The 15,315-nt window shown below is 35.1% G+C and overlaps 1 protein-coding gene across 1 annotated transcript; it reads left to right on the top strand.

Annotated features, from left to right (window-relative positions):
• The first annotated feature begins 2,432 nt into the window (after positions 1 to 2,432).
• Positions 2,433 to 9,527, top strand: LOC113234740 (mortality factor 4-like protein 1). Its single transcript, XM_026470203.1, has 6 exons — positions 2,433 to 2,565; positions 2,659 to 2,776; positions 3,131 to 3,243; positions 3,837 to 3,917; positions 7,045 to 7,132; positions 7,360 to 9,527. The coding sequence occupies exons 1-6, from the start codon at positions 2,535 to 2,537 to the stop codon at positions 7,931 to 7,933; spliced, it is 1,005 nt and encodes a 334-aa protein (XP_026325988.1). The 5' UTR covers positions 2,433 to 2,534; the 3' UTR covers positions 7,934 to 9,527.
• The last annotated feature ends 5,788 nt before the right edge of the window (positions 9,528 to 15,315 follow it).

Here is a 15,315-nt window from a genome sequence, read left to right as displayed (position 1 = left end):
CCTCGAATACCTCGAAAACGATTCCCATATTGCATTTATTTGAAAAGACGTGTCCGCCATCTTGGATTTAGAAATGAGAAAAGTCGTGTCCGCCTTCGTGTATTCAGATATAAATGCCATTTCCACAATGATTACCAAAAACAAATTTTTGAAAATTCCTGTCACTTGACGTTGTCGATCAACAGTAACGATCGACAAAATCGAGCATATCTGTAGGCACCTGATCGACAAAATCGACCAAATCTGTAGGCACCTGTAACTTAACGATGAGTTAAGCAAGATACAATTTCCCCACTTTTGAGGGAAATGTTATTCCATGGCATCATTATTTGTATATTTGTGTGCGTGCCGACGAGCGTAAATACAAGTTGCTTACGCCTACATGAATTTGATTTTTGCCTCACTTGTGACAGTTAGTTTTTTATGAAACTATCATTCTATGCGTTATTATTCTAAGGATGCAATATCGACTATGAACAGCAACCGGTGAGATAGTAGTAATTTTGACAATTTTACAGGTGAAGAAAATAATTGTTTACATCATTTATACATATAGCATCCGGTTAGAAGTTAGTACAAGTTGGATGAAGCCGATTCAGGCACCAAAATTAAAAATATCTGAGATCGAATTTCTTGCAATACTGCGGAGTATGAAATATTATAATATTAAATAATAAAAAAAAAATAAAAAAAATAATAATATTTCATACTTCGATATCCAACGAGATCCGACGCAATAAGTAACATACATATACCTACAAGTAGACTAATCGTTGTTGTGATAGTTTTATAATTTAAACTGCCGGATACACTAGGGGGCAAATGGAGCAACATGTTGCGGAACATGTTCCTCAAAAACTACGTAGAACGTGCCGAGGTACCTAAATGTCGCGGAACATTATGTAGGCCACACTAGTCAGTGTTTATAGAAATGTCGCCCGAGGAGGTTGCGGCTATAAGTGCAGCGTACATAGTAATTATATCCAGTGTGTTGAAACGTAAGAGAAAGAGAAGGTGGTGGATGCGGAATTTCTTACTACAACGAGAAAGAAGAGTCAAAATCAAATCAATCGCAATTGATTTGATTTTAATTGCAATTAATTTTTTAGTTGTTCTACTAACAATTAAAACCGAAAGTACCGAATAAAAGTGTCATTACGAATATGGGTGGGCTAGGGGGTCGGTTGGGATATCGGCTGGGGTGTTGATTTGGGGGCCGCCGGTGGGGTGCCGGTTGGGGGGACGGTTGGAGGGCCGTTTAATCTAATAGTTTTTCTATGACAGTGGAGCATTCCTTTTATTTCCCATTAATTACGACGTGGGGACAACAAGACGCATTTTCAACTATCGACTGTCAAGAGCTAGAAGAATTGTCGAAAATGTGTTCGGTATCTTAGGTGTTGTATTTCGTATATACCGAACTCCCATAACCCTCCAACGCTCTAATGCTGAAGTTGTTGTAATGGCGTGCGTATACCTTCATAATTTTTTAAGGCGAAATAGCCAATCGAGATCACTGTACAACCCACATGGAACCTTTGGTTCTGAAAATGTGGATCACGATATTTTAGAAGGATCTTGGCGCGGAGAAATTGGATCTGTTAATTTGTTAAATTTAAATGCTAAATTATGGGAAGACGCTATCCTGAATCTGCTATGGAAATAAGAAACAATTTTGCTGAATATTTCATGAGTGAAGAAGGATGTGTTCCCTGGCAGAATAATTTTTAAATAAATAAACTAGTATTGTACTACAATTTTCCCTTTAACGTTTACTGTACAACGTCGTGGCGCGTACTGAACTGAGAACAATATTTGTGGTTTAGAAGTGATCGTGTGATGTCACACGAGTCACGTTACGTTATCAGCCAATCAACGACACTGAGACGGCGACTCAGAGCGGTGCGGTAGGCATCAGGGGAGGAGGACGCGCATTCCACGGACCGGCTAACTCAGCACAAACTTTTTAGCAATTTATTAGATTACATTCCATTCATATATTTTCTAGATCTGTGATTACAAATGACAAAATAATTAAAATATGACTTACGCTTGTGTCCAACGTGTCCAAGCTTCCAGAAGTTGTGGCTCCATTTAATAATCATTGCATTGCAAACCATGCACTGAACTTCACGTCCTCTCGTCCGCTACCAGTAGTTTCTCGGACAAATTGCGAACGCAGGGTATAACTTTGGTTTCTATTTCTTTTCTAGGCAATTTAAGCGCCTTGGCAATATCCTCTCACGCGTCATTTTTCTTTATTTTATTTTGATAATCACGTTGTGAAGTATCCCACGACAATCCACCAATTTCGTCTCTATTTCTGGTTATATACTCGATGTGCGAAAGCAAAGCCACTAATATTAAAAAAATATAAATGCATTTGACAATTTGACAGCTGTCGTCGTAACGTCGTTGTCAAACGACTGACAATGGCCGACAGGTTATAGCAAAAGTACGTACTTTGTGGGTTGTGGGTTATAGCAAAGCAAACGACGACTGACGCTTTACCGCTATTGCATCAAGTTAAAAAAATGGCACCACCGAAGCCAAAGTTTGCTGAAGGTATTTGCGTTACGTTAGCATATGTACATTATTGTGTTGCGAATTTAACCAGTTTAGATCGTTTTCGAAATTTATCTATCTTTGTATTTTCAGGTGAAAAAGTGTTGTGTTTTCACGGTCCCCTAATTTACGAGGCGAAATGCTTAAAAAGCTCTGTTACAAAGGATAAACATGTTCGATACTTTATTCATTATGCTGGATGGAACAAGAAGTAAGTTTAAGTTGCTTACTTTATCCGTAAATTGTTATAAAATATATGTACATGGTAGTTGGTGTAACGAGCTGGTCCGCAACTCAATATCCAGCCGCCTATTTTGCGTATGGTAAATGTAAAATACTAATTTCATGAAGTGAAGTTGTCACGAAATTCTACATTTAAAACATACGATTCGAATTTTCTTAACATTTTTATGTTGCGTCGAGTAGACGTAAATAATGTACGATTTCAAAATGGTGTTTGAAAACTATTTCTTTCACCTTTGTAGACATTGAAAGATAACGCTAAAATTAGCGGCGACAAAACGTTTTCAATATGGCGAAACTAACGTTTGTAAAATGTTTGCAGTTGGGATGAGTGGGTACCGGAAAGCAGAGTTCTGAAATATAATGAGGCAAATGTGCAAAGACAAAAGGAGGTGCAAAGGACCCACTCTGCACAGCCTACAAAGACCAAAAAGAGTAAGTGGCTAGCATTGCAGAGTTTGATTTTTAATGATCGACACAGTTGATTATAAGAGGTTTTTATGTAAAGTAACTATGAATATAAAATATATAAGTATGCACACGCAAAGACAAGTACTCAATAACTCTCATCATGCTACCCAAGGCCTCATATTAATGGGCTCCAGTCTGTTTGTAAATCAGGTCTTGAATGTGAGCATTTGTTAAGATGGCTACATGTTTATAATAGTAGTCAATAAAGTAAATGTGATTATAATAATGACAACCTCTGTGGCTAATGATTTACATTGTGAGTGCTGGATGCAGACGTCACTGGTTTGATTCCTGTTAGGACCAATTTGGGAACTTTTCTAAATTAGTTCTGGTCTGGGTGTTCTGGGAAGTGCCTCAGGCTAAATTCTGTTGCTCTGTGCTCATAGTACAGGGAATTCCCTAGTTTGAAACCAGGCAATGTGGTTGTCTGGCACATATTATTATATAAAGAGCCCAGGGTATAGATTAAGCAATAGATTAGTCACTGTTCATTGAAATAATGGAGTTTTGTCGATTTTGAAAGTTGTTGTTTTGAAAGTCCAGTTTTTGTCTTCCAGCTCCAGCAAAAGGACGCAAATCTGAGACCACAACCAGTACAACACCGGCACGAGAGGAGTCTCGTGCTTCTACACCTGCAGGTAATTTTGGTTGTACTTGAAAGTACAAGTAATAATGATAATTACTTTCAAAGTTTCTGGATATTGTTAACATATTGTAAAAAGGCTATTTTAGACTTTAAATTGTAAAGGCTTTTTTGGTACTCTTGAAATTGAAAATTGTCTAAAGACAATTGCACTTGAACCTTAAATTAATTAATGACGTATGTGTGGATTGAGTGAGCACCCTCTGTAAAATTTTTAAACTGTGTTAGTCATTTAGTAAAAGTTCTAAAACAATTGTAGAAACCAATCTTTCTATTTGTAAAAAGATAAAACAAGAGAAAAATAACTTAATGTGTGCTCACTCAGTTCTCACAGAGTGCCAGTTAGATCTACAAAAGTATTAAGTTTACATATAATATTATTGTACTAGTTTTTAGTAAAAGTTTAGTTAAACTATCATTTTTAATAACAGATCGATTAGTGCCTTTTTCAATTTTCTACAAATACTTTCTTATGCTCACTCAATGTGCATGTTTTTAAAAGGAACGATTTTTAAGTACCAAATAGGTGAATTAAATTTTGTTTAAGTCTAGGTTTAGTAAAAGTTACATATGAATTTATAAAATATATAACAAGCCACTGATGTGAAACGTTTTTGAATAATGATTATTTTTGAGTGCTCACTCAATCCTCCAATTTCTGAAAAGTGATAAATGTCAATCTTTGGATTTGTAAGTATTACAGAGATTATAATTGGTAAAGTTTTAGTAGTAATTTACTATTAAATACCTGCCGTTTCAGATTTTGTTTTGATTATTTAATTAGAAAGATATTCTTTTTTTTATATGTATGAAAATGTATAAAGCAAGGTGACCACACATTATGAAAATGCCAAAATGAACTTGTAATTTATTTACACCTATGTATTAATATGAAGTGTTAATTATTGAGTATACTTACATTATAGTCATAACAACTTCATTATCATTAAAACAAACACAGGCTCAGACTCCATTATTATATTATTTAGGTGTTTAGTGAATATTGGCTATAGAGCCACCGCTAACGAATTCTTGAGAACTCAAATCGTAACATAAATAATAAAAAGTAATTCGTTTACGAACTGTAACTACTAATTCGCGCCAATTTTTTTTCACTCATATTTTTTTTATGATATATGTATAAATATAAATTACCACCACGATTATTCCTACACCAAATACTTACAAAAAGGCGGTAAAATAAACGAAAGTACTTTGAAGTCCTTTTTTTAATTCTACTTTTTGTATTGTTTAAATTCTTCGCGAAATTGAGTTCTACAACAAAGTAGTGGAGTAATTTCACTTCAAAGTACTTTCGTTTATTTTACCGCTTTTTTTTATTATATGGTGAGGTATATTCGTTTTTCACATTTTTTTCATAAGTTTTTACACATACAGCCTCTTTTATATTACCGTGCAGCTTAATTAAACGCACAATAAGATAGACCACATACATTTTTTTAAATTCACTCAATTACGGGCACTAATACTAGTGAACGTTTGGCTGTATGACAGTTTTTTCTATAATCTAGATCTTTGTTGGTTATTCAATAGTTTAATGCAGCGATTGGATTTCAGGGCAACACCTTACATATTCGTAACGATGCAAAATTTCGACTCAAAAACTAGGTTCTTCAGTTACACGCACAATAACATATACATTATTATTATTGTTATTAATGATAGGTATTTACAAAACTGTAGGTAGTATGCACATAATATCATTTTCATAATGTCTGGTCACCTTGCATTATAAATTTTCATACATATAAAAAAAAGAATATCTTTCTAATTAAATAATCAAAACGAAATCTGAAACGGCAGATATTTAGTAGTAAATTACTACCAAAACTTTACCAATTATAACCTCTGTAATACTTACAAATCCAAAGATATTGACGTTTGTTACTTTTCAGAAATTGGAGGATTGAGTGAGCGCTTAAAAATAATCATTATTCAAAAACGTTTCACATTAGTAGCTTGTTTTATATTTTACAAATTCATATGTAACTTTTACTAAATCTAGACATAAACGAAATTTAATTAACTTATTTGATTCTTAAAGAAATCGTTCCTATTAAAAACGTGCGGAGTGAGTGAGCATAACAAAGTATTTGTAAAAAATTGAAAAAGGCACTAATCGATCTGTAATTAAAAATGATAGTTTAACTAAACTTTTACTAAAAGCTAGTACAATAATATTATATGTAAACTTAATACTTTTGTAGATCTGACTGGCCCTCTCTGAGAACTGAGTGAGCACACATTAAGTGATTTTTCTCTTGTTTTATCTTTTTACAAATAGAAAGATTGGTTTCTATAATTGTTTCAGAACTTTTACTGAATGACTAACACATTTTGAACATTTTACAGAGGGTGCTCACTCAATCAACGTAATTAATGTAAGGTTGACTTTTTACTTATATTTTCATTCTGCTGGATATCAAATGTTAAGCATTGTACATGTTTGATGCAACTTGTAAGAGTGATAATGAAATAATTATGTAACCCAGCGTTTAAGAAGTCTAAAGCCCTGTTTGGCTTTGCTGTTTTGCATGATGGAGGAAAAGGCACAATCCCACAGCTCAGTCATTACATAGCAAAGGCTTTTTAGTTCTTCAACATTTTACTTTTTAGTCTACTAAGTGGTGTAAAGAAGAACTGTTTTGACCATCAATATCTCTTTTTGCCTCTTATTCATCATTATGAAATCTAATAGTATTGGGACATCCATTTTGCGTCAATCTATTGCCAGAAGAAAGACAGTTGCATTTCTCTTTGGTGGATAATGGACCTTAGTTGTTCTACCTTTGACAGTTTTGTGTAGTGCAATTATAGAGCCGGTTCATTTTTCTAAATGACTATCATTGACCGATGTGGTAACATGATCACATCTTCACTGTATTTAAAGAAATAAATAATAATTATTGTCTATTATATATATTACTATAAGCATGCAACCAGTCAAGTGACACAGCAGAATTTCCAGAAATCTATTTAAAACAAAACTTGTGAAAATATGTACTTAATGGTGCACTAAAGTTTTATGGGTATTGGATGACAGCGTCTCAGCTTGATATTTTAATAATTTAATTTAATATTATGTGTTAAATATGTTTCAGGTAAAGAAGCCGAGACACCAGCACCTGCAAAAGCCACAAAGACTGCTAGCAAGGACACTCCAGCTGACTCTGGATCTGACCAACCCAAGTAAGTTGTCTTATATGTTATTTCAGTATTCTTACCTCAGTGTATTATTGCCGATTAATGGGCAGTGTATTACTCTCTCTTTTTTGAGTGTGTTAATTACGTCATCAGTGTTCGTTATGTTGTTACGTTGGTACAAAAAATTTTTGCAATTTTCCTTAGTCAGTATTTATTTATTTATTATTAATTCCCTTGAGGAATGAATTAACAATTTTTTTGGTAATTTGTAGGAAAAAACGCGGTCGACTCGACCTATCCATCGAGTCAGAGGAGCAGTACCTAACAAAGGTTGAAGTCAAGATCAAAATCCCCGAAGAGCTCAAAGTATGGCTTGTCGACGACTGGGACGTGATAACTCGGCAGCAAAAACTGGCAATTTTACCAGCAAAATTAACCGTGGAACAGATTGTAGATAACTATTTAGCATTCAAAAAGTCGAGTAAAGCACATAATCAAGCGAAAGAATCAGTTCTAGTTGATATCACAGAAGGTATTAAAGAGTATTTTAATGCGACTCTCGGATCACAACTGCTTTACAAATTTGAGAGGCCACAATATAGTGAAATATTACAAGAGTATCCTGACGTGCCTATGGCACAAGTATACGGCTCTATACACTTGTTAAGACTTTTCGCAAAATTGGGTCCAATGCTGGCTTACACGTCATTAGACGAAAAATCACTCCAGCATGTTTTGACTCATATACAAGATTTTCTTAAGTATATGGTAACCAATCGGTCGACGTTATTCAACCTGCAGGATTACGGGAATGCGACGCCGGAGTATCATAGAAAAATTCAATAGCATTTTCTGTGTAACCGATACTATACAAAATATAATGACCAGTTTATAAATCACCCTTTGAAGTTTACAGTTCAAGGCAAGCAATAGCTTAAGTAGGAAGGGAAATGAAAATTTATTTTGCGAATATCCAAATATTATAGCTTACAATTTTATAGCAGTTTCAAAATTGTTAAGATTCGTGCAAATGTATATTTCTATACTAATGTTGTTTATGTATGCTAGGGCGTAATTTCAGAAAATGCGTAAACAATTTTTCACCCCACTAGCTTGGAAAGGCTTTTTTCTCATTAGAAATTGCGCGATTTTTTTTTTCAAAATTGCTTTTTGCACGCTACCGTGGAAAAGCTTTTTGAAATTCGAACTTGACCATGGACTGTAGTGCACATAACTTTTTCTTTCAATGGAAAAAAAAAACATAATGACACGTTCAACTGGTTCTGGAAATATCATTGGGTTCTACGTGATTTGTAATATAATGTAAAAACGCGTGTGTTCCTCAACTTGACATTGGCGAAATCATCGATTATTTCGATGGGGCCATCTTTTAAAAGAAGAAGAAGAATCCGTTAGTATATTTTATTATTATTAATGTTGACATTAAATTGACAACGATAACTAATTTTGTTTATTAAATTATTTTAATTCGTCGAAGAACTAAACTGATTTGTTTATAGTTTAGTAACTAAACTGTTTTTCGTCTACCATTCTCCTCGCTATAGTGAGGTGAAAAGTTGTGTGTTTCGCTCGGCAACAAAGTTGTTTTGCGTCTCGTGTCTTGAAACCCTCGCTACGCTCAGGATTCTATTTGTGAACCACTCGCTTCCTTGTGGTTTAATCTTTAGACTCCTTCGCTTGCTCAGGTTTCAATATGAGCCCTCGCGTCAAACAACAACTTTGCAGCCTTGCATAACAAATAACTATTAATAGATGTATTTGTTTGCCTACCTATGCAAAATTTAAGGATGACAAAAAATATAAAAATAACAATTTGAAAAGGGCATTACAAAAGTAGCACTACACTTTTATTCCCAATAACATGTACACTTTGTTTAAGGACTTTGAAAGTATAACGACCCTTATAACCTGAAGTTGTTTTATCCGTCATCATAACTTAATGTTAAAAAGTTGATATAATTAAGTTGACATATTTTATCTACGTATATAAAAAGTGTGTTTGTATGTTTGCATGCGTTTAGTCGTTATTCGATGGTGATTAGACTTTCGTGAGTTGTTGTGCCCACACCTGCAAAAGTTTCTGACGTATTAGAACAATTTATCAGGTGGCCCAGTTGTTCAAGAAAATTAAATGTGGTTACTGGTTTATTTGCACATGTACTTTTATAAAAATATTTTATTACAGTGGCATTGTAACGCCCGGTTCAGCTAGTTAATAAAATGTACATACTTAAAAGTCTGTTTTCATTTAATATTCTTTAATGTAGACCTCACTTATTTTATTAAATTAATTTCGACATACGTTTAAAACGTTCGTGTTACAAGTACACGGGGCTATCAGCGCAAAAGTGGTGTAACCCACATTTGTTTTTCTATAATATATTTTAAATGATTTTAGAATTTTATAATTAAATGTTTTTTATATATAAAAATGGCATCCAAATAAAAAATAATTATGTTGTACTTTAGTATCATTTACGGAATATTGTTATAATTATTAATACAAAGATCGAACACTCAGAAAAAATTCCTTCGATCCGGTCGGTTCAATAAAAATTTAATTTACGGAATATTTTAGAAAAAAAAGTTCAATGTGGGTTACACCACTTTTGCGGTGATAGCCTCAATTAAAAACACAATTAAGTATGTCTACTTTTTACGTCAAAATGTCTAGAAATAAAATATGCATGAAAGAACAGCCTAATTAATTCTGTGGCAATTTAATTGGGATTGATATCGTATGAGTGCAATGGGACAAGGTCGTTCGCAGACGTGTTTTTTAAACGTTGACGACAATTAATACCATGCTTTTCACTTTAAATGTTATGCTCACTTTGAGGCAAGAAACGATGCTAAATAAAAGTAAACATCATAATTACAGATGTAGAAATTGGAATTTCGGTGTTCTCGAAATAGTACGGTAAAAATATACGCGGCGAGACCTTTACTAACTTTATTATATCAAGTATTATCATGAAGTCTGCCCTGGCAGCCACCCTTGACCGACAGCGATATGTATGACTCATTGCGCGTACGCACTTAATGCGTTCGGCAAAAAAATTCGCAGTTCCTTTCCCGGCTGTATGAGCAGTACGAATGACCGTGATTTGATTTCTACTAAATTCCTTTATACGAAAAGCACTATAATTGTTTTTAACCGACTTCAGAAAAGGAGGAGGTTCTCAATTCGACTGTATTTTTTTTGTATGTAATGCGATTACTCCTGCATTTGTGAACTGATTTCGATGATTCTCTTTTTGTTGGAAAGAAGGTACCTCACTATTGGTCCCATTTAAATTTGAAGAAAATATTCCACCTCTAAGGGCGGCAAACTAGGGCATGAATCCGTTTCGCGCACTTTCCGGTAACTGATTTTAATAAAATTTGGCAAATAGATTTAATTCTAAGAACTTTTGAGGTCGGTTTTTATATAAAAAAGTTATAATTATCGCTGTCAATTGTTAAGCTTTTTTTTTAATATTTCATAATGTTTTGAACTGAAATAGGGTTTATAATTTTTAACTACCCACCTTTATTAAACTTCTTCTACAATTGATTAATGTAGGTGTAGCGCCCTCTACGTTTTTCTGGTGTTGATTTGATGTTTCCTAAATCTTGTATAACTGCAAATTCACCATATTTAACGGCCTCGGTAACGTAGTTCACTTTTCAAATCACAAAATTCCCAAATCAAATGTTTTGAGATACTACCCATACCCATGTACTCATACATGGGTATGGGTTACTAGTGGTTAATGGTACTCCAGAGTGAATTCCGTCGCTCAGCAGCGTTGGCATGATAGGGCGCGAGAAGCGACATACATAGAAGCGCGATGATAGCAATATTTCGCGCTTCTATGTGGCTTCTTGCGTAAGACGCAGCCTATCGTGCTAGCGCTGCTGGTATTCATAGTACAGGGAATTCCTTACTTTGACTGGTAATATATTGTTTTTAGGTCTGTATTTTAGTAAGTTGTTTAGCAACTGTTATTCATATAAATAATTTTCATGGTGGCGGTTTCTTTTGCTACCGTACAGAGCTATCATCGTTTAGAGCAGGGTTTCTTAATCATTTTATAGTCATGGACCCCTCCCAAACGTCAAAGAGCACACAGACCCTTTCTGAAAATATGAAGAAGGGCTCGCAACTCGCGGACTTGTCAACTTATGTCACAGGGTGACGGGCGCAGTGGCAGTTTTCCTCAGATCTTTGCGATTTAAAGCTGTGAGTGGTACTGCAACTGTTATGGACTGGGGTGTAGATTACTATCAGGCGCTAGATTCGTTCGTTCCGTCACTTGATATTATAAAAACAAAAGATGTCGCAAGGGCGCGAAAATTCAAAATGGTCACGTGCACAATACCTATTTATATTAATGCATTATGTTAGGTAGGCTCGCCATGGACCCTTGGCATTCATTACACGGACCCCTTAGGGGTCCATGGATTACGGGTTAAGAAATACTGGTTTAAAGCGATCTATTTAATTTTTTAAATTTTTGTACGAAAATCTGATGAATTATTGAGTCATGGAACAAAAGTTGTTGTATATGATGTTAGTAATATAGTCATACGAGGTTGTTAGTATTTTACAAATAACCCTGTGTAACCTCGGTCTACCTCTAACTCGTCTTCCTCTGCTTCTAGAAAATAACAAAATATCATGATCGATTCTTCGACCACTTTCGATGTGTTTATATTTCACAAACGTAATTTATTCTACCTACCATTCGGTTCATCTCGTGTCGCGATTATTATTACTAATTATTTGTTGGTAGGGCAATGCCTAATTATGATGCGTTGCAATGTAGTAAAAACACGGTATGCAAGATACAGGCTAGGTGAGATTGTTGGTTGCATCCTAATTAATTTACATAATGGCATAGTTGACTATATTACCATTGGAGATATACGATTACGTGTTTTCGCATTTCAATAGTGCATAATCAAGATTAAGTTATTTCAATCCCTTGATCATCATTGCTGTCTATTCTGTGTATGGAATAGAATAGAAAATCATTTATTGCATAAAAAATCACAGCACAGTACCATACAACACACGCACTGTATAACCACAATTCATAATATTTCACGATTATAATGCAAGACTTAAAACAATTACCTCAATATAGTATCGGGTTTTTCAATAGGGACATAACAATTTTGTATTATAATAATAAAACACAGAATAATTGAGATATCGAGCCGAAATTTAATCCAGGTGCAGTACACATGTTACATTTAAGAATCGAATTCGATCCTGTTTCATATGATCACCGCGAGCACATTTGCAGTGTTCAATTCTTTGGAGCCAATTTTCCACCACCCTCGCTCACCGATCGGCCGAGACGTGGCAATTTCGCGTTTGATATTGTTCCTAAGCTCATTTCATGTTGTTGGCTTGTTGGCATAAACCAACGACTTAACGTAACCCCATAAAAAGTAATCCAACGGCATTGGAGTCGAATGGCCATTCGACCGGACCATTTCGCGAGATTACACGATTATGAAACTTCCTCTTCAATAGATCGATTGTCTCACCAGCTGTGTGACCGCTGCATATGCGCTCGCGGTGGGCATATGAACGAGATTGAATTCTATTTTTAAATGTAACATGTCGCTGCTTTTCAAGAACAGTCGCTCAATCCAAAATTGACCCTTTTTTGACTTGTTATTAAGATTTATTCAGAAAATGCTAAATTTTATTGTGATTGGGATTCCAAGAATAAATTTCAGCTCGATATCTCGTATATTCTGTGTTTTATTCAAATACAAAATTGTTATGTCCTTATTGGAAAACCCTATACAAATTAATAAATAATACGAAGATAAACAATGTGCGCTGCGTTGTTACGGAATCTGTCAACCATTGCCGTCTCAGTATAAGTGTAGAAACATAGTAGGAACATAACTAAATACATTAGGTACCATACGCACTATTTCGATATGATTAATTTAATATAAAATGTGTATATATGTAATACCTATTCCATTTCATAAAATTGTAAAATTAATAGGGTAACAATTTCTTATTTAGTTATTTAAAAAATTGATGACAATTAAAATAACAACTAAATTAATTGACAAGTAATAAAATGCAAAACATACCGGTTACATCTACAGCTACATTGGAGATTGTGAGCGGACAGCATTTTTGGCGACCTACGAGAGTCCGAAACGTCAAATAACTGGGGTGTGCCTCCACCTGGATGCTTCAACTCCTAGTAGAAGGCCTTTTATTAATATATCATAATATTGCCATATTAATTTCTTAATAATTCGTAATCCGTCATTTTATTGTTGAGATTGTTATGGACTTGTCGCATAGACTTTGGTGTTATTTCCTAGTTGTAAACAGGGGACCCTATTGACTGGGAACTACGATGCACCCATGTAGACACCACACCTGTCGACACCATGCAACAAGCGTGAAAAGGACGACGACTGACGACACGACTCGACACAGTTGAAATGCAGATCTTTCTCTTCTTTTCTTCTAGCTCAAGCCGATTTTGCGTCGACGTGTGTGGTGAGTCCCTAAAACATCGATTGAAGAAGTTCTGTGACTATGAATGTGACAGTTTCGCTTGATCTGTAATAAATCACAGACGAACCCCAGGTGATTCATTTGATGGCGACCTCCACCCAACTAGAATCCCAAAGTGTTAAATGTCGAAAGGTCTCCGATTGACAGATGTTAAACCTTGTGACCGCTGCCATAAGGTCTGCAGCTTCCTTATAAGGGCTGGCCGGTAAACGAGGTCGCCGCGACGACGCCGTACTGATTGTCTGAAGAACAATTTTATACGATCTAAAGTCATTACAATTACCCTGATTAATATAGCGTTTTAATATCCATTACTAACCCTTTGTTAAGGAATTGCCGTACTGACCTGTCATTTAGAGTAATGTAACGAAAATCGCGTTTATGATAGTAATGGTCATATTAAATGTTTTTGCAAGAATTGCAAAGTTATAATACTTATTGCAGTCTGACTACAAGTACGAGTATGTAATTAGGGGTCTTACTGTTTCTTTATGGACATTTTGTTCATTGTCGACGCAGATTTATGTAGCGTTTGTAATTTAATGTAAAAGATCAGTGCATTTTGCACTGTGCTGTATTATATAAATATTCCTAGACCAATATTTGTCGTTGTTGTTTCTCTCAAAATAATCGTTGAAACCACGCCTAGGCCTACTCGTCGATGAAAGAGCTAATGAAAAGAAATTTACCCCTCTCCTTGTTGTTAAGAGTCGTAAGTCGTCGAGTAAGATGTGTATTCTTCGAGACCTAACCTACAGAGCTCAATTTGGTCATTGAGTGAATCACATACGTCCATTCAAGGTTTGTCAAAGAACCACGAGACGCTGCATATTAGGCTTTAAAGAATCACCATATTCGCAATACCCACAAATTGCATACGCTGGAGGATTTTGAGCCCATGTCAGGTGTATGGACTCACGGAGGTGGGCCAGTATCGCTACGCAATTGGCGCTCAATCTCGCGTCAAGATTTGGTCACCCACCTTTTTGATTGGCTCGAAATTGCACAGGATTAAAAAGCTGAAAAGTGGAGTTGCGAGACTTTTGTCTTGCACTGGGGAATTACTGACTAGAAACAAAAACATAGAGTGCGAGAATCTGAATATCTATATAGATTGCTCTTGTACATAAATAGGTAGTATATGTCTGTCTTTTAAAATATTTTACAGCATACAATGTACCTACAGGTATCGAGGGCTGTCGACAGCTGGTTGCAGATAAGCATTGGTCAATAAGTCAATCACGTACGACTCGTGCGTGCGCGCCTTGCCTTATGAAGATCGATAATTAAGTGTTTTATAATGTATAAGTGTTACTGGAATTGTGAAAAAATAATCAAGAGAATTGCTATTGAAATCTGCGTCGTTTGATGTCTTGATCGATTGATCTGCTCAAGGTCTGAAAACAGTATGGCAGGGGTCTTCATTTTAATTCCTTTACGGCAAAGTCGACGAGTTCTATGAATTTTCCACGTAGCTTTTGAACTGCTTATTTAATATTAATAATTGTTTTGTCGTTGTATGTTATTCGTAAGAATGAAAGCTGTTCACTGCTGTAGATTAACTTTTAGTGGACGTGCATGTTTTATCTTTAGACACAAAAATATATTTACATTTTTGCATACCCACACAGGTTGATTTATTTATTATAATAATTACGTA

The sequence above is a fragment of the Hyposmocoma kahamanoa genome, unplaced genomic scaffold (assembly GCF_003589595.1).
Source record: "Hyposmocoma kahamanoa isolate Upper Pololo Valley unplaced genomic scaffold, ASM358959v1 86, whole genome shotgun sequence".
In the NCBI taxonomy this organism is placed as follows: domain Eukaryota; kingdom Metazoa; phylum Arthropoda; class Insecta; order Lepidoptera; family Cosmopterigidae; genus Hyposmocoma; species Hyposmocoma kahamanoa.
The sequence above is the reverse complement of the archived record's forward strand: the minus strand, read 5'-3'. Positions and strand labels throughout refer to the sequence as shown.